Source organism: Eublepharis macularius, chromosome 4 (assembly GCF_028583425.1).
Source record: "Eublepharis macularius isolate TG4126 chromosome 4, MPM_Emac_v1.0, whole genome shotgun sequence".
Lineage (NCBI taxonomy): Eukaryota > Metazoa > Chordata > Lepidosauria > Squamata > Eublepharidae > Eublepharis > Eublepharis macularius.
In genome coordinates, this window is record NC_072793.1 from 99,979,879 (window position 1) to 99,998,601 (window position 18,723).

An 18,723-nucleotide genomic window follows, 5' to 3' on the forward strand; every position below is an offset into this window, starting at 1 on the left:
CGTAATATATTATACAGAATAAAGAAGTTGTACTAATCACCCACAAAGAATGCAACTTGCAAAATGTGTAGCCCATAAAACCAGAGTATATAACTGCTAATTTTGCCAACTGCAGCGGTGTTCAACAGGGGAAGAAAATACATTTGCAATATAATCAGTTTTTTTGGTCTGAAAATAAATACTTTCCCTTAGTTTCCAGTTAATAAACACATTTAAATTCTTCAGTTGTTCTGAGCACTGAAGTAGAAAAAAATTGTTGTTGCAAGTAGGCCAAGTAGTTGAAACCTTTTTTCAGTAATATTTTATTCAACATGGGACTGACAGATTGCTTCATTGTGCACTTAGCTGATGATTCTCTAGAATATAATAATCTCTTTTGAATGTTATTGAAAAGTGGGTCAGCATTCCCTATTGTTCCCACTTTGTTATGAACCATACAAGATATGTAAGCCATCCTGGGATCTAGCTAAGTAAGAAGTTATTTTCATTCAGTTTAGTAAAACTGAGCATCAGTAAAAATGATGTTAATATAACAACCAGGTATGTGAAAACAGAACGTAAGTTAAGTGAGGTTTTTTACTTTTCAAAATCTAATCACTTTCACAGGCTAGCCTCAAGTTCTTGTGCTAATAGGCAGAGAGAAGATGTTCTCTATCCACTTTCTCAACACCATCCATCATTTTATAAACCTCTGCTATGTCTTCCACACCTTACTGAACTTTTGTTCCAAGCACGTTCTCCTTTTCCTACTGGGACAGGGCTCTAAGGCCTTTAATCATTTTGATTGCCCCTTTTGTAGCTCTGCAATATACTTCTACAATATACTCTTATGTAGCTCTACAATATACTATATAAAGTATGCCAATTACAGCTACACCATTGGTTTATATAACAGCATTTTGAAGCTGGCAAGGTTTTTTCCCCTTCCATCCTTTCCCAAACAAATCCTACCATAGAATTTGTGTGTTTTACTGCTGCTCACTCAGTTAACACTCTCAGTCAGCTGTCCACCAAGATCTCTTTCCCAGAAAGCTGCTGCCAGTTCAGATCTCATAAGTGTCTATGTAAAGTCAGGATTTTTGATTTATTGTTACTGATGTTGAACCCTGATGCTGTTTCTCTCTTATCCTCTGCAGTAACACAGAGGCATCTAAGGCTTCCGTAGTTCTCATTTTGTGCTTGTATTGATAGACACATGAGAAACTTGATGCTGTTCCCTAAGTTGTTACTGAGTAATTCTAGGCAGGCATTCTAAGATGGGGGTTTGACTACTAAAAAAAAAAAAAAACCAAGAGGGGCTGACTTTCTCCCGCAGATTGCTAGTCAGTCATTGCTGTTCCAGAATAGGTATCCTGAGTATTTACTTGTAAACCACATAATTTAGCAAAGCAGTATGAAAATATTATCCCACTTCCTTCCCTTTATCTCCTAATAGATTATTCAGGCTTCATAATGCATTACTAACAGCCATCTGATTTAATAGTGTTAAAATGTTCATCTTTATTAACTATTTATTTTATATTTGGAATGAGTTGGATTCCCATCAAAACTGTGAACAAAGATCACTGGCCTTCACAGAGGCATAACATCTTTCATGATGTTTTTTGAAATGTAATTTTTCTTTCTGTGTGTTTAGGTGATATACGCAATGACTTATACCTGACTTTAGAGAAGGGGGACTTTGAGAGAGGTGGGAAAAGCGTGCAGAAGAACATTGAAGTTACTATGTATGTTCTTTATGCAGATGGAGAGATTCTAAAGGTAAAGATGTAAAGTCCAACTTGGTTTGTGTATTCTAGACACTTTTTTAAAAAAATGTTTGATGATGGAGGGATTGAATTTCTTGACTGGTTCTGTGCAGAGTTTTAGGTCTGATTTATATGTTACATTTCCAATGCGGAAAGTGAGCTCTCAGTATTGAATGAACTTTGTAAAAGTATTTCCACATGGTCGTTTTCACATGCCTGATCTTTGAGATTCTACATACAGTTGTTCTTCGATGTAAAACAGGAAAACAAATCCCATTTACAAACTACTGGTCTTTCTCTCTTTGTCAATATTCTCATCATTATCTTGCAGTTTTGCTGGTAGAGTGAACAGGACTATTTGCAGTTTCTTTGACATTATCAAACAGAAGGTTTTGTCTGAAATAATTTCGTTCCCTTCTGCACCTTAAATATTAATTTATTTATATATTTCTTAAAACAATCATACCCCATCTTTCCCCTCCAGGATCAAGGTGGCTTGCAAACAAGGAAATCCTACCACATTTATAAAAAAGTATCTCCTATAAAACCAATACAATACATCTAATCTACAACTGTAAACCCCTGCAAACATCATTAAAAGCCTAGGAAAAATTAGATTTGCACCTCTTTCTGAGTATCAGCAGAGATCAGGTCTTCCTTACCTCCTCTGGCATGCTGTTCTCAGGGTAGTTGTCATAATAGAAAAGTCACAGATTCTGGCACAGAAGATATAAACAATCTTGCAAAAAGGAGTAACAAGAAGTAACTGACTGGAGGAATGCAGTTGGTTATGGATTTATGCAGAGAGAAGCAGTCCTTCAGATATATAGGTTCCAGGTTCTTTAAATACTGTCTCCGAAACCAACTCAGGTAGTTACTACAGATGTAATACGTTAGCATCAGTTAGCTCCTGACCACAGACTTGTCGTTGCTGTTTGCACTAACTGAAGTTTCTGAGTTGCCTTTAAGGGCAACTCCACATATAGCATATTTCTGTAGTCCAACTAGGAGATTACAGAAGCATGGGTCAGCATGGATAGATCAAGGGAGAGAACTGATAAACTAGATATAATTGATAAAAGACACTTCTGGCAACAGCACCAACCTTTCTCTCAAACAACAGACAGAGTCCAAAAGCACCCCAAGACTCTTAATCTAATCTGGAAATGATCATCTAACTTGATCAAGGGCGAGCAGATCATTCCCCTCGTTATCAACTGCATCTTGTCTGAACTGAACGTCATCTGGTTCTTCTGTAACCATTCACGCTTTAGTTTAGTCTAATCTAAAATTTTAGTCCAATATCAGCTTCATATTCCACACTGTAATAGAATGGAATGATTAGCTATGTCAGAGGCTGCTGAAGAATCCAGTGAGACCTGCAAAGATGGATTGCCTTTATCACCAGAGAAATTATAGCTGCCTTGGACTCAAAACCTGGCCCGAAACCAGATTTGAAATAGGTCATCCTGGCACACCTACAGTTGCTCTGCATTATTCACTCAGTCATGTCATCCCGCAAACTGTAAACTGGAACTTTGACCACATCCTTTATAGACAAAAAATGTTTTTAAACAGAAGCCTTATTACTGCCTCCTTCAGAGTTTTCAGGAAGACTTCCCCTCCTAGTGACATTTAACAGCTTTCAGAAAACCTAAGTCCTGTCAGCATCCATCAAAAAGATCAGCCTGACAGGCAGATGTTTCTGACACAACAGGTACTGTCTTCTCGTCATCCTGGCATTTACATCAGGTAAGAGAGATTTTATCAGCAAAGAATCTCACAGCTAAGGTCAAATTTCTATCAGTAAAGAAGTTGGACCTAGTTGTTACTAGGTCACTAGCCAGTTGAAAACACTGAACTAGGAAAGAAGCAATTTATACAATGGTGGAGGAGAAATACACTGCCTATGCTGCTGCTACTACTGTCATCCCATAGGTCTGCAATGGACATTATTTTATGTTGCATCTAATTCAGCTGTAGGGCAACTAGTGTTGCTCAAGACATCTTCCAATCCTTTTTATTTCCCTGGTAAAACATGGAGTTGTGAAGATGCACAAGGGAGAGAGAGAGTACTGAGGAATGATCCTGAGTATTGTCCCATATAAATCTGTCATTCTAGTGAACACAAAGCCTGCTGCTAATAATCTCAGAATCATCCAGTGTTTTCTAGAAATGAGTTGAATCCAGTCATCTCCAGTGCCAAGCCATCCTAACTGGTCTTGTGCTCCTGCAAGCAGGAGATAATACATTCAACTGTACCTTCAGCAGGTAGTGAGCATACCATATAAGGAGGGATGTCTCTGACACCCCTCTTTGTATCACCAGCCACTTGCACAGTAAAGAAAATAAGATCTAGAGTAAATCTTTCTTCATGTGTTGGGCTGAAAGTTGCCATGGCATTCATGAAATTCTGAGCTTAGCCCAGAAAGCAACCCCAGAATGGATATCATAGTCTCCAGGACAATCATTTGTGCGGTCTTTAACATCAAATCTGATACTGCTTCCACCAGTTCAAACAAAGCAGTTACTAGCAGGCTAGGCAGATGGTAAGGCAGCAGGAGTGCTAACCTGTCCTGAAACTTGAGGCATCTTTAGTGACTAGGAAGGACTAGGTTCCCTGCAAAGTTGGTGGAGTTTGCTTGAAAAATGCTCCCCAAGTCACCAGATTGTTTGCTACATAGGAAATAATGGCCAAATATATTCAGATAAATAAAATAAAACCAAAACTGAATAGAGAAGCTGACCTAGTATGGTGGGGACAGGTGTATAAGACCCCCCCCCCCACCTCACACTCACACACACACACACACACACAAGCCTTTCATACTTCTTGCCACCCAGGCAAGTAAAGGCCAGGAATCCATTGCCAGATGCCACCTGTCTAGCCTCCACTATAGCAGGCAGAGAGCCCTGACCCAAATCTTCATAGGGTCCCCTCTTTCCTCGTGCAGACACTCCACCAGACAGGCAGCCAGTTCCCTCTATGTACCTCCCCTCACTCAGCTACAACCCAGGGCTATTACAGTAAAGGGAACTCAAAAGTCACTTTCCTTATATATACGCTACCACCATTTACACTAGGCCCATTTAATGTGACCAGATCATGCATGTGTGTGTGTGTGGGGGGGGTGTTGGTTGGAATCTTTTTCCTTTCCTCTCAGCCAACAACTTCAGAGCATCCAGGGTTAACCAAAATAAAAAAAAAACTTTATTTACATGAAGGAACATAGGAGTGAATGGATTTTAAACTAACAAAATTACTGGGGTTAAACAGGAAGGGTTCAAAGTAACAAAACAGAGTAACTGTTAGCAAACTTTCTGCTGCCTCTCTGAGCAGCATCTCAAACCCTTTCTTTCCCTCAGTCTCTCTGAAGTCCTCTTTCCCCTTCAACGCACTCTGATTGGCCCAGCATTCCACCTGCTCCTGTTGGCTCTCTCTCAGGAGAGGCAGTGCCAGAGCCAGTCCTGTCCGTCACACCTGGAATATTGAATATTTATGGTATTCATGATATCTGGATCTGAATTATACGAAATTTTTTTTGCTGTACATCCCTATAAGAAACATCAAGGTTGAATCAGAGGGAACAAGAGCATTTCAATTCACATCTTTCTGGATGGGTCAGGGGTTGAGCAGGTGATGAGAACTACTACATCTCTCTCCCCCCCACCCCCCATACACCATCCAAATATTAATAGGCAATCAGATGAACTTGCACCATGCCCTCACCCAACTTGCCACCATCAGTGCACAGGTTCCACGCTAATAGCGCTCCTTCTGCAAGTAATTCCCTTACTTCCTTATCTCTCATTCCTTTTCTGCAACAAGGGTTTCAGCATGTTTGGCATTGTTACTTTTCCATGTACAAAACAGTGCCTCAAAATGACAGTGTCTCATCTTTCCTCTTGTCCAAATACTTTTAGAATAAGAGGGCAGAAAACTTTCTCTATCTGCCAACAACTGACATTGTAAAAAGAAGAATAAAATAGAAGAAGCATGAAAAAACTTGTATACATTTAAAACAGATACTATCTAGCAAGTTTCAATGAGATAGAAGCACAATATGTCATGTGCAAAAATACATATTTAAATCATCCCTTAGATTAAATGATCACAATAGTTGCTGTAGTGGATCTATGAAATATTTGCAAAGTGATATTAGTAAGGAAAATCTCCAATTCCATTGTTATGATCTAACAAAAAGCTCTTCCATTTGTTTTCTATCTAATGACATCCTGCACTAATGCTATATCTAAGAGGAGCTTTGTGCTGAGCTGTAGTATCTCTACTCAAATTATCCTTTCTTTTTTTGTTCACATTTTAAACTGGGTTGTATTCTGTAGGGAAAGTCAGGGAAAGGGAGAAAGTGGGAAGGTTGGCACAAAGTTGTCTCCATTTATCCCTTTGCATCTTCAGTGAGCTCAGAATTTGGAAGAGGGATAGGTCACTAGGGACAGATGAGATGAGAGTAGCTTAGGCAAGTTTGGTCAGTATCAGGATAGCTAAAGCTCCAATGAGTTGAGGTTGGCAAGGGATGCTAACAAAAAGAGCTTTTTTCAGGTATGTTCAAAGAAAGGAAGGAAACAGTAGAAACCTTACTCAGCAAGAATGATGAAATGTTAAAGGGTCACAAAGAGAAGGTGGAACTGCTAAATTCCTCTATTTTCCCTCTGTCCTATCTTAAAGGGGAATTGTATCCAACTTAGCAAAAGTTGTATGAATGATGAGATTATAAGATTGCAGCTCAAGACTGATAAAGAGTTGGTCAGAGAATACCTAGCTAAAATTAGTTTGTCATTGTTGCTTCTGAGCAATCCCACTTGAGAACTGCACATGTGCAGGTCATCCAGCTTCTAAAAGCAGGAGACGCTCCCCATCCTTTTTGCATGCTTTCTACCCCCGCCCCCCAGGCATGTTTATAAAGGGGCAGGGAAGTGACTCCCTCCCTCAGTTCTTCTTTTGCTGGCTCTGAAGAAGGACATTTTAAACTTTTGTCCCTCAATACCAGTCTTCCTGAATGTGAATTGCAGTCTGTGGTTCCATGGTATCGGAGGTGCTCTGTTGCAGGACAAAGATGGCCCAGTCAGATGGCCATGAGAAATGCCTGTCTTCCTTGGGTGAGATGCACAACACCTTGAGGTGCGTCTCATTCCAAAAGCATGCTATGAAAGGCCATCCTGGCTTAAGGCTGCACTTTGGAAGTCAGTCCTCAAAGACTCCGTTCCATTGGAACCAGCAGCCAATGATAAGGAACCACAATGCCTTGAACAGGCTGCATTGATCCTCCTATGGCTCCAATGCCTGAGACAGGTTCCAAAGATGCTGCAGCTCCTTTAACACTTTCATTGGTTCCATCTTGCAGTCAATCAGAAGTGACTGCAAAAAAGACAAAAATGAAACATCTCAAGAATTTCAACAGAGCACAAAAGAACTCTTCTTTAGATCCAGTGTGCTCTTTGGATCCACTCACAGTTCCTAGAATGCAATCCTGACTCTGAGATAAAAATCTGCCTCACCAACTTTGCTATCTGAAGGTGAGATCCCTGAGGCCATTTTACCACTGTCTCCATCTCCAAATCTCACCTTTGGTGCTCAAAAGGAGTCCTCAGTATTGACCAATCTCAGTAACTGGATAGAGTGGTTGCACCCTCAAAAGCGCCATCATCCAGTACTCACCACATGCTTCTCCTTACCATCACTATTATGGTTATGGATATGAAGGATCCCCCTACCTCTATCCTCCTTTTCATTATTATTATCAGATCCTTGTATGTCTTCTTACTTGGAACTGAGACATAGATCGAAGCCCTCCACAGTTTCACTTTCTGCATCTGAGGCCGTAACCACCCATGAACTGCCACTAGAACCATCCAGCCAGTGCTATGATGACTCCAACATCTTTTCCGATCTACAGTCTGAACCATCTCCACCTGAGGTAGTCACCAAGAAGTCTACTGTTTCACCCAGCGAGGACCTCTGCATGCACCCTGAACAGATAGTGAAAATGGCAAGGTCGCTAGAGATAGAGGTCAATTGCTCTGCTCCAGTATCTTCAGATCTGGTGTTTCGAGTCCTCCATTCCAAGACTGTGGGACCTGTTGTGTTTCCTATCATGCAAGGCATGCTTGATGTGGCCAAAGATGTTTGGGACAGGCCTACTTCAACACCTGCTATGCCAAAGAAGTGTAATAACATATACCTGGCTAGGCAAGGGGGTGGGGTTTTCACTCACCCTCCTGCCAGTGCCATTGATACTGAAACCTTTCAGAATCAAGGCCTCTCAAAGGGTTCAGGTCTTTCAGCACCCCTTGATAAAGAGGGTAGGAAGCATGACATAATGGGTTGCAACATGTATGTGTCCTTAGCTTTGGCCTTCTGTATTGATAACTTTGAGGCCATTATGTCACGTTATCAGCTTTTCCTTTGGGAAAAAATAGGTGCCCATCTAGATCTCATTCCAAAGCAGGCTAGCTAAATTTTTTCAAGGGGAAGCTTTGAAGGTTTCTAAGCAACAAATCAATACCACCAGACATGTGGCAGATTGTACATCTAGTGCTATAGCTTCTGCCATCGTTGTAAGATGGCATTCCTGACCCAGAACCACAACTCTTGGCTCTCCCCATAGGATGAGGGTAGAGGACTTACCTTTCAAAGGTTCTTGCCTTCTTTCCTTCACTACTGATAAGGCTCTTGTGACAGAGTGACATCTCACTCACTAGGCATAACACTGCTTTACCCTAACCCTCTTAGACATAGGGTTCTTTCTCATCCCTATTCCAATCACATCAGATATTGTAGGTGTGGCTCTTGACAACCCCATCACTCCTCCCTCTGCTTCCTTTCAGTCTCACAGGAGATATTTCAGAAGTAAACCTAAAAATGGCTCTCACTCTCCTAAGGACAAGTCTGGGCCTAATAAGCAGAATGCCTTGCCTCCTCTCTCTCAGGCAACCTTTTTCTCTACTTCCAGGCCTGGAAGCCCATTACTCAAGAACCATGAGTTCTATCTATCATCAGTCAGGGTTACTGTCTGAAGTTCAAGAGAATCCCTCCAAATATTCTACACTTGTTGCATCTTCCTACCCCTTCCCCTTCTTCTAGCAGAAGTAGACTCCCTGCTCTGCAAAGAGGCATAGAAGAGATACCATCCACCTCTTCTGATGGAATTTTTGCCTGTTATTTCATAATAAACAAGAAGTTGGGAGCCTCCCACCCTATTCTAAACATCTGTTTTTAAAACCATTTTATAGTTTCAAAAAAGTTTAGTATGTTGTCCCTGAGAGATATTATATTGTTATTAAAAGATCATGCTTGGTTCACTACTGTGGATTTAAGAGATGCTTATTTTCACGTTTCAATAAATGCAGATTTCAAAAATTTCTTCATTCCCAGTGCGGGGTTTGGAAGGTACCAATACACCGTTCTCCCTTTCTGGCTCTTTTTAGCTCCTGAGTGTTCACAAAAGTCATGGCAGTAGTAGTAAGTCACCTCAGAGAAAATGATTGCATATTCTTCCCATATCTCGATGACTGGCTAATTGTGGCTCAATCCAAAGAGACTCTTGTCATGGGTTCCCCTAGAACTGTAGAGAAACAATTGCTGGGTATGACCAAGAAAGTTGTTCAATACACCTATGCATACAGAAGCAGAGCTAGCCTGGCCCCATAACTAGATAGGCCACAAAGAATCTAGAGACTTAGAATAAAACAGCTTCAGAGAGGAGCATAAAACAATAGAGTTATACAGTTGTATTGCCATGTGTAAATTAGAAGAGCCATTTAACTCATACTAATGCATACAATGTACTATGGCCCAGGTGCAGGGGTATCTGAGAATGACAGAAATGTCTAACTTCAGAGAGGCTGGTAACAATATTTAAAAATAGTTACATTGGTGGAGGGCCAAAAGATACTCAGATGTATGAGAAACTTGTAATCACTAACTCTACATAGACTCTATTAACAAAAAAGTAGCAAGAATGAACTACTGTTATATGTTTCAAGAAGATATTTCAAATATAAACAATCTTGTTTGGTGTATGAAATCATAACATAATAGTTAGCTAAGAATTTGAGTCACTGAAGCAACTATCATTAAGAAAAGGTTCTGCAATCCTATAAATATGACAATTTAAACTAATCGTGAGCTTCCTTTTTGGAGGGGCGCCTTGACTGTGACCTTCGTATCTTTGGGTGAGATACTTTTTTGAACTTCTGTAATTGCTCTACTCTAATGAACTATGTCGTTATAAAGGTTGGTATGATTTTCTGTTGATTGAGTTAATATCAAGAATGCCGAATAATTATTTTGTAATAATAAAAGCTTAAAGTGGAAGCAGAGACTCCATAATTATATTATTTGTGTACCTTTTGCCAGGAGTTAAATGATTTGATACAGGAAAGCTAACTAGACACTAGTGCATGGCTGTATTTGAATCAAACCTGGCCAGAGTCATCCAGAACACCCTTACTCACCAAATTCCTCTCATTCTGACCATTCTCAATGAATTAGGTCTTAAGGTCAAACTAGAAAAGTCCACCCTTAATCTACAGCAGTGGGCAACCTGTATAGGGGCAGTTCTGGAATCTACACTGGGTCTGGCCTTCCCCGGGATAGGATTGCAAAACTTCTCTTGTCTTAAAATCATAGAATCATAGAATCACTGGGTTGGAAGGGATCTCTAGGGTCACTGAGTCCAACCTCCTGCAAAATGCAGGGAATTCCCAAATACCTTCCTCCTCAAATCATTACTCTAGTGGACCAGCACAAGGAATCTGTTGGTGGGCACCCTACTTGGCTCCACTCCCATACACATATTAATCGATGTGGATGCCTCCCTCACACTCCAGCCAATTGTTAGGAATTCTCTGGTACTTTGTTTCATATTTAGTGCTGCTTAACCACTGTTAAGCATTATTTCTGCATTTACAGGATCATTCCTGGTTTGAGAAGATAAAGGAATCCCTAAGTTGTTCAGTAGTGATTTTCTCTAGGGGATCCCATTTTCACTCAGGAGTTTAGCCTCTATGAGAAGGGCCTTCCTTTCTATAATTCTCAGAGGCACTTGGGAATATGCATGAAAAAAATTTGCCTTTCAGCAAGGCAACTGCTAAGATACAGTCCAGCTTGGTTATAATCAGACCCAAAGCAACTGTACCAGGAGTGTCAAATAGGGGTGTGCACTTCAAAAGTTTTCATTTTAATTTCATTTCAAGACCAGGAAGAGTAATACATTCTTTCTCACCTGGTTGGACTTCATGGCAGTTTTGATATTGCAGACCATACTAAACAGTGTCTGGTTGGGCTAGCTATCCTCTAGTTTTACTCATATCTATTTGTTCACATTGGAGATGTTGGCTCACCCTCATGGTCAAGCCTTGGTATATGGTGCTCTGCAATGCTCAATGCTTGTACCAGTGCTTTTCAAAATCTATTTGAAGAGCTCTTCCATAGCTTTGGTGTTGGGTATTATCAATATGTTGATAATATAACATTCAGCTTTATATTTCTTTGACCAAGTATCTGGAGCTGTTGTCTCTGTTCTGATCCAGTGTTCTAAAACTATGAATGGATGAAGATTAAAGAAGAAGATTAAAGAAGAATCCAAATATCAGAAATGTAGATAGGGAACACATGGGCTTCAGAGATGACAGAATTGCCTGTGATTAATGGGTTGTGATTCCTCTTAGAGGCAGGTTCAGAGCTTGGGCATGATCCTGGATCCAGCCCATCTTTTTATCTATATGTGACCAAGGGAGCATCTTTTATACTAATAACCAAGTGGCCCTGATCTGTGGATGTTTAAATCTGAAGACTGGAGCCATGAGTTGACAGATCTTCCTACACAGCTGAAAAAATGCTCATATATATGGGGTGGGTATAAAACTCCAAAAATGATAAAAGGCGCCCATGTAGCTTTAAGAATCAGATGCCCTCAGTGGCTGTAGCTAGGCAACCAAAACATATTCCAGGCTTGGTTTCCATCAGTAAAAGGCAGGAGAAGAGGAAGGGGCCCTTTCCAGTGCTGTTTAGGCCTTTGAGGGAGGACTTATTGAGGTCAGACCCAGAAGCAACCACCAGACAACTTGATACGACATGAATTGGATGACTCACTCAGGCCTGGCTGCTTGCTACTCTTCAACAGTACCCCCTTCCCAAAAAAGCCAGGGTAGTGTAGTGGTTAGAGTTTCAGAGCAGGATGTGGGAGACCCAGAATCACCACTCTACGGTGTAAGTTTATTGGGTGACTTTGATCCAGTCATATACTCCTAGACACCTCTTAAGGTTGTTGTGAGGATAATATGAAGTGGAGGCAAGGAGAATGATGTAAGCTGCTTTGGGTCTCCATTGTGGAGAAAGGCAGTGTGTAAAAGAAGTAAGTTAATAAATATATATGAAGATGAGGGACAGGTAAAAGATTAGTGGGTCTGAGAGCCAGTTTGGTGTAGCGGTTAAGAGCACGGGACTCTAATCTGGAGAACCGGGTTTGATTCCCCACTCCTCCACTTGAAGCCAGCTGGGTGACCTTGGGTCAGTCACATCTTCTAAGAGCTCTCTCAGCCACACCCACCTCACAGGGTGTTTGTTGTGGGGATAATAACAACATACATTGTAAACTGCTCTGAGTGGTCATTAAGTTTTCCTGAAGGGTGGTATATAAATCAAATATTATTATTATTATTAAGGACAAAAGGACATAGGAAAAGGTGAGCATATGGAAGCTGCCAAGAGAAGGGAAAGAGGAAATGGTGTGGGTAAAGGGATACAGAGAAAAGTGGACTCTCCAGAAGTCCTTGCAGATTCTCTACCATGCAATTGTGCCTGGCTCAGCCAGCGCCATGCAACTGGGCCATAGGGGAGAGGTTGCCAGGGGTAGGGAGGTGAAGATGGGGGCATACAAAAGTGGGTGGGTGGGAAGGAGAAAGAGGACATGAGGGAAGGGAAAATGAGATGCCTCCCTCAAGTCCTTTTGAGGTCCCCCACTTCTTTTATTATGAATTTTCTGCCCCTTTCTGGACACAAAAAGAGGCATATTTGCATGCAGTAAGCCTTAGTTCAGTCCTCAGCCTCTTCAGCTGAAGGGTATTTGGTAGTTAAGAAGGACCTTTCTTTTCCTGAGACTCTGAAGAACTATCTTCAGATGGTATTTGATGTTGGTCTGTCCAGAAATTTCAACTAATGCAATTAAATTGCTGCATGCCTCCAAAATTATGGGGTGAGTGGGTAGGGATGATCATATTCAGCAATGTTATGTCAGCTGTTCTGGCTTGCTGTCTGCTTCTGAGTCCATATTAAGGTAATAGTTTAACCTTTAAAACTTCTCATGCCTTGGGTCACGCATAACTCAGCTATTGACTTCTCAGCTCAACCCCCACTCCTGCAGTATTCCTAAAACTTCTTTGGATGTCATTTCTATTTCAGCTGAAAACAAGCTGTTATGAGAAATAAAGCCTTGGCAGTGGTAAAGTCCTTATGTTGTAGAAAACTACTCCCTTTTTCTAGTTTTTGAAAGACTGCAAGAATTTACTTTTGAGTTGGAATTTGATATCCAGGTTAATGGGATTTTTGTAGCAATTGATGTGTAATTGGAGGCTGTGTAGTTGACAAAGCTTCTTTCTCTAAACCCTTTTTCTCATGAAAGCTATTCTTGGTTCTTAATTAGTTATCTCCTAGTACAAATGAAAATTTATGAGCCTTGCATGACACTTAAATATGGCTTTTGTTCCTTTTTCGTTACTTAAGTTAAATGTTGAAAAAGTCCTGTTACATTATAGTAATTCAGAGTGGTAAGTCAGTTGCTGTGTTATTTTGGGGTGTTAATTATTCACTTGGAAGTTTTTTCTTACTACTAATTAAAGATTTAGAACGTCATGTTCTAAGAATGCCACAGTTTCACTTAAAGAGGTCCAAATAGCAAGTGCTTAAAGAATCCAAAAATATTAAGAAGTTTAGTGTAGTGCATTAATACGTTCTTGATGTCTGAAAATAGGTATAACTTAAAAACAGCTTGCCTAATTCAAAAACTGAACTAAAGAATAACTTCAAGAAAGATTTAGAACATCTTACTTAAATGCCACTATTAGCATACACTCCTTATCTGTACTGAAGGCCCAAAACAAACTAAAATGAATCATATATCCTTTATTGCTGTCTTCTCCTGACTCTTTATTTTCAAGATCCTAATTAATCCCTGACTTTGTTTGCCAAGAGAATATTATCTTCAAGGGTGGGTACCCAGGGTGAGGCTATATGTTTCTGAGCAACTGTGGTAATCATCAGGTGTCCAGAAAAATATTAAAAGTTGTCACCAAAATATAGGGCGTTAACCTGCCCCAATGAACCTGCAAAATCTGCACATTTGAAGCACTGCATAAACACAAAATGAAAAAGAACAGTCAAAAAGAGGGGGTAAATTGACCTGTTGGTTGAACAGAGGACAGGTAGAAAATGGATGATCTCATGGGTGAGAAGGACTGGGAAACCAAGTGATTATATAGAGTATGAGAGTAGGAAGTGGGGGCCAGCTAGGGGATGGAGTTTCCCTTCCCCTGTGACTCCTTGTGGCTCCTACTCTTGTTATCTGTTTTTTAAGAATTGTTGTACAGTCTCTTACTTACATCTTCTGAGGTGTATATGGTATACCGCCCGGTTTCAAACCTCCCGTTTCTGGGAAAGGTGATTGAGCAGGCGGTGGTAGAACAGCTGCAGGGCTTCCTGAAGGATGTCTCAGCCCTAGATCCCTTCCAGTCCAGGTTCTGTCTGGGACATGGGATGGAGACGTTGCTGGTCGCCCTCACAGACGATCTTCGTAGACATCTGGATCGAGGCGGCTCAGTGCTGCTGATATTATTGGATCTGTCAGCAGCATTCGATATAGTCGATTACGATCTGTTGGTGGTCCCTGGCCCCAAGAAGGCCTGCCTAGCCTCAACTAGAGCCAGGGCCTTTTCGGTCCTGGCTCCCACCTGGTGGAACACTCTGTCTGCTGAAATCAGGGCCCGGCAGGACCTACTATCTTTTTGCCGGGCCTGCAAGACAGAGTTGTTCCAGCAGGCATATGGCTAAGGCTGGGCCTCCACCAGCCTGGAAAAAAGGGGTGTATAAAACCCTCCCTGTGAAGGCTGTCCACCATCCTGTTTAAATGTGTTGTTTTTAATGAACATGAATTTTTAATTGTATTTTTAATTGTATTTTTAATATGTTGTTATCCGCCCTGAGCCTGCTCACGGGGAGGGCAGAATACAAATTTTAAATAAATAAAAATAAAATAAATATAAAACTAATTAAATCACACACAACAAATTAAAAAGTATATACAATGCAAGATAACTGCCAATGAAAAAATCAACTCAGCCAAAATAAACCAAATAAACAAAAAGCTTGAGAGAATTTTCACTTGATATCCAAAATAGCTGGGGGGCTCCAAGGCAAGATGCACCTAATCCAGGTGATCATTCCATACACTTCAGAAGGTATGGATTGTTCTTATAAAATAATTTTTCTGCATCCTTTGCATGAGACTTCCTCAACATTATGTGCATTTTCTGTAATGTTTTGATATGATTTCGTTCTTACTTTGTGTTCTTTTTCTTTTTCTCTCTAGGACTGTATCAGCTTGGGCTCAGGAGAGCCATGTAGAAGTGTATATCATTCCTTTGTCCTTTATCACAGTAATAGCCCTCGTTGGGGAGAAGTCATCAAGCTGCCTATTCCCATAGACAGATTCCGTGGTTCTCACCTCCGTTTTGAGTTCAGGCATTGCTCCAGTGAGTGTAATTTTCATCTGTGTTTGCAAGAGATCTGATTTACATATCTTTCAAATATTGAGAGAAGCAGGTGAAAACACGTAATTGTCAGGATCTGTTTTTGTGACTGTTTCTGCCCAAGGCAGCTGTAGTAAAAGCCAACTTACTGATTTCTAGCTGCAACAACTTTCAGCAAAGTGACCATTTTGGGTAGTTTTAATAGTTTGGCAAAATCGAATCCTGTGTGCACTGACTCATCAAGGGCTAGTGCAACTGGAAGTCAGCATAAATTATATTTTTCTTCTGGCTGCCACTGAAAGTCTCTGACCTTTTCTTTTTGTCAGAAATAATGTGAATTACTTAATAGTTATTTATATGAATAGATTAATAAATTAGAGGTAGCAGTTATTACTGATTAAGGAAAATACAGGGAGTACATTCGTAATGCTATTTTCTCTTTCTGTAGATTTATATATGAGTTTGTTGTAAACTCTGTGGTTTTCCTTAAATGCATTCAGAAGTTAGAGATCTTTTGAATGCTTGAACCTTTGTTTCTCTGAATGTAGAACATAGTCCAAATTCATTGATGACAGACATGTTGGTTATTCTAGCAAAAAGTGAGTACAGCCATCAAAGAATGCTTTCATATTGTCCTGAAATGTGATAGGAGTTAATTTAGGACTAATAATGCTGTGTTTTGTGGTCATACCAGGATTTGTATTCAGTGGCACCTTAGAAACAGAATATAAGCTTTCAAGAGTCAGAGCTCTCTTCCTCAGATACAAATGTTGTGGACATAGTTCACTTCTAGTCTCTAGTGGCCTCTTCTGCGCATGCCATCTCTTTAAACAACCATCCCCATTCAAATAATAGCATATAATATATTTTTTGTGTTTGATGTTCTTTGTATACCTATGCAAACATCAAATATAACAACAAGGAACATGAGACTCTAAAGGATTGCTCGGAGGGAAGGGAGTTGTGTTACACATAGTGTGTAAGCATATATGCACAAATAGACATTTAAAAATAATTTGGTTGATGCATTAATAAATGAGACTAGACAGACAAAGGTGAAATTAAGGCAGGCACTGTGAGAATGAGAAAGAAAAGACTGAGGGCCTGACTATACATTATACTTCTCCTGAGTCTAGTGCCCAGGTCAGCTTGAAAGTTGTGATCTGTGAGCTGCATGCTTCCCAGGCACACACAGGCCTAATTCATATTGGGACCATGGCACATAGGGAGAACAGGCTTCAGCCTTTTTCTCTGCAACATTTTCCTGACCTGAAATAGCCCTAGGGAGCTGCTATTTGCAATTTTGGAAAGCTTAACATGTTGCTTATGATACATATTAAGTTTCCCCAAGAGGACAAATAGTAGTTCCCTAGGACCATTTCATGTTAAGAAAATTGACTGGGAGGGAAGGCTGAAGGCTTTTTCCCTATGCACCAAAGTCCTGATATGAATTGGGTCCATGTATACACAGAACTCTCAAACCATGTCCATTGACCTGACCCTGGGACAAATCTTGGAAATGTATAATATGTGTAGTTAGACCCTAATTTGCAAGACAGGGATGTAATCCAGTTTATGGATGTTGATGAGGTGATGTAAGTTACGAGGTGTGAAAAGACAAGTGTCAGGGCTTGCCACAGCTGCCGCTGGGCGTAGCACTGGGCGGTCTGCTCCTGACATCACAGGGGGGCCAGGGACTCTGCAGGACCCTGCTCTGTGGAAGGAGGGGCGGTATACCTCACCCAGACTCCCTCTCAGTCCACTCGCTGGCCTGCTCAACCTGGCCTGCTTACCCTCTGCATCCTCCTTCACCTCCTCCTTCCAGAACTCTCCTCCAAGCCTCCACCCTTGCATCCTACTGCTCTCACTCCACATCATCACTCCTCACTCACACCCACCACCTCAGGGCTCTTCCTAGCCACCTTATATAGGGCTTCCTTTCCCCGCCCCGCCCTCCTTCTAGGCTTGTGCCCTCTCCTGACTTGGCCCAGCTGTGCCTTCCCTCAGGTGTTTCCCTCCTACCACTAATCCCTTCTTGGCTTCCTTGCCTTGCTGGCAGGGTGGGGTTGAATGCGAGCCATCCCCAGCTGAGGTCTCCTTGGCCTTGCTCACGAGGAGCTGCCCCAGCCAGCTTCTGTGCTGCTGAGCCTGTCTGGCCTTGCTCACGAGGAGCTGCCCCAGCCGGCTTCTGTGCTGCTGAGCCTGCCTGGCCTTGCTCGCAAGGAGCTGCCTGTTCATTGATGCCGGGCGGGACTACCCATCTCCTCCCCCAGAATGCCTGTGGCAGCTCCACCTGGAGGGGCTTGGCTCCTAGCATCTCCTGAGCCAGGCTGCTGTCCTCTAGCCAGGGTGTGGCTCTGGGCTGTAGTGGCTGCTTCTCCTCCTTGGAAGGTAAGGGCTCTGTTTGGGCTGTTGCTGTGTCCCTATTCCCCTTGCCTTGGCCCTTTTCCTCTGTCCTGCTTAGCCCCCTCTCTTCCCCATGGGGGGTGGGGCTAGCTGGCTTCTCCCTGCTCCCTCCAGCCTTCTGAGGCTTTGGCCTTTCGCCCCTTCCCCCTGGAGTAGGCAGGTTCTGGCTCTGTTTGCCAGACAGAGCGGTTGAACTGCTGTCTCCCGGCTGCCCCCTGCCGCTGTCTGTCAGCAAGTCCGGGGGCTGGGCTGCTGACCCCGGACAACAAGTACTTGTGAACAGTTCACCATAGCTGTAATGTTTGTTTATTTATTTTCATTTACAGTCCACCTTTCTCACTGGACTCAAGGTGGATTGTATTTTTAATTGAAAAAATAACATTGTTGTTTTTAAACAACATTGTTCAATCAATGTTGTTGTCTTTAAACAACATTGTTCTTTTTTTTTTTTTTTTATAAATTTTTTTATTTTCATAACTACAAAACACTACACCAGACTATCACAAGAAAAGGGGAGAGGGAAGGGACAAATGGGGGTGGAAAAAGAAAAGGGGGGGGGAATGAACTACAAACACTAAACACTACACTTCAATGTTTCCCTTCATACTGTCATAATACAAAAATAGCTCCATAGAATAATGATGGAGTGGTTAATCATACAGAGAATAAACATTTCAAATTCTGATTAAACTTTCCTCCCCCTTCTAGGTCCCGGACGCAATTCTCTCTGTGCAACCGCTGTTGCGGTGCTCTCCTCCTCCTCCTCCCCCCCCCCCTCCGGCTCCTCCTTTTCTTCGTTCTCGGT

At 41.6% G+C, this 18,723-nt stretch overlaps 1 protein-coding gene across 1 annotated transcript in view; it reads left to right on the top strand.

Annotated features, from left to right (window-relative positions):
• Window positions 1–18,723, top strand: part of DOCK3 (dedicator of cytokinesis 3) — a 566,279-nt gene that overhangs the window by 280,193 nt on the left and 267,363 nt on the right. The window contains exons 16-17 of the mRNA XM_054976377.1: window positions 1,637–1,761; window positions 15,353–15,515. Coding sequence (XP_054832352.1) covers window positions 1,637–1,761; window positions 15,353–15,515 — 288 coding nt within the window. The remainder of the gene's footprint in view (window positions 1–1,636; window positions 1,762–15,352; window positions 15,516–18,723) is intronic.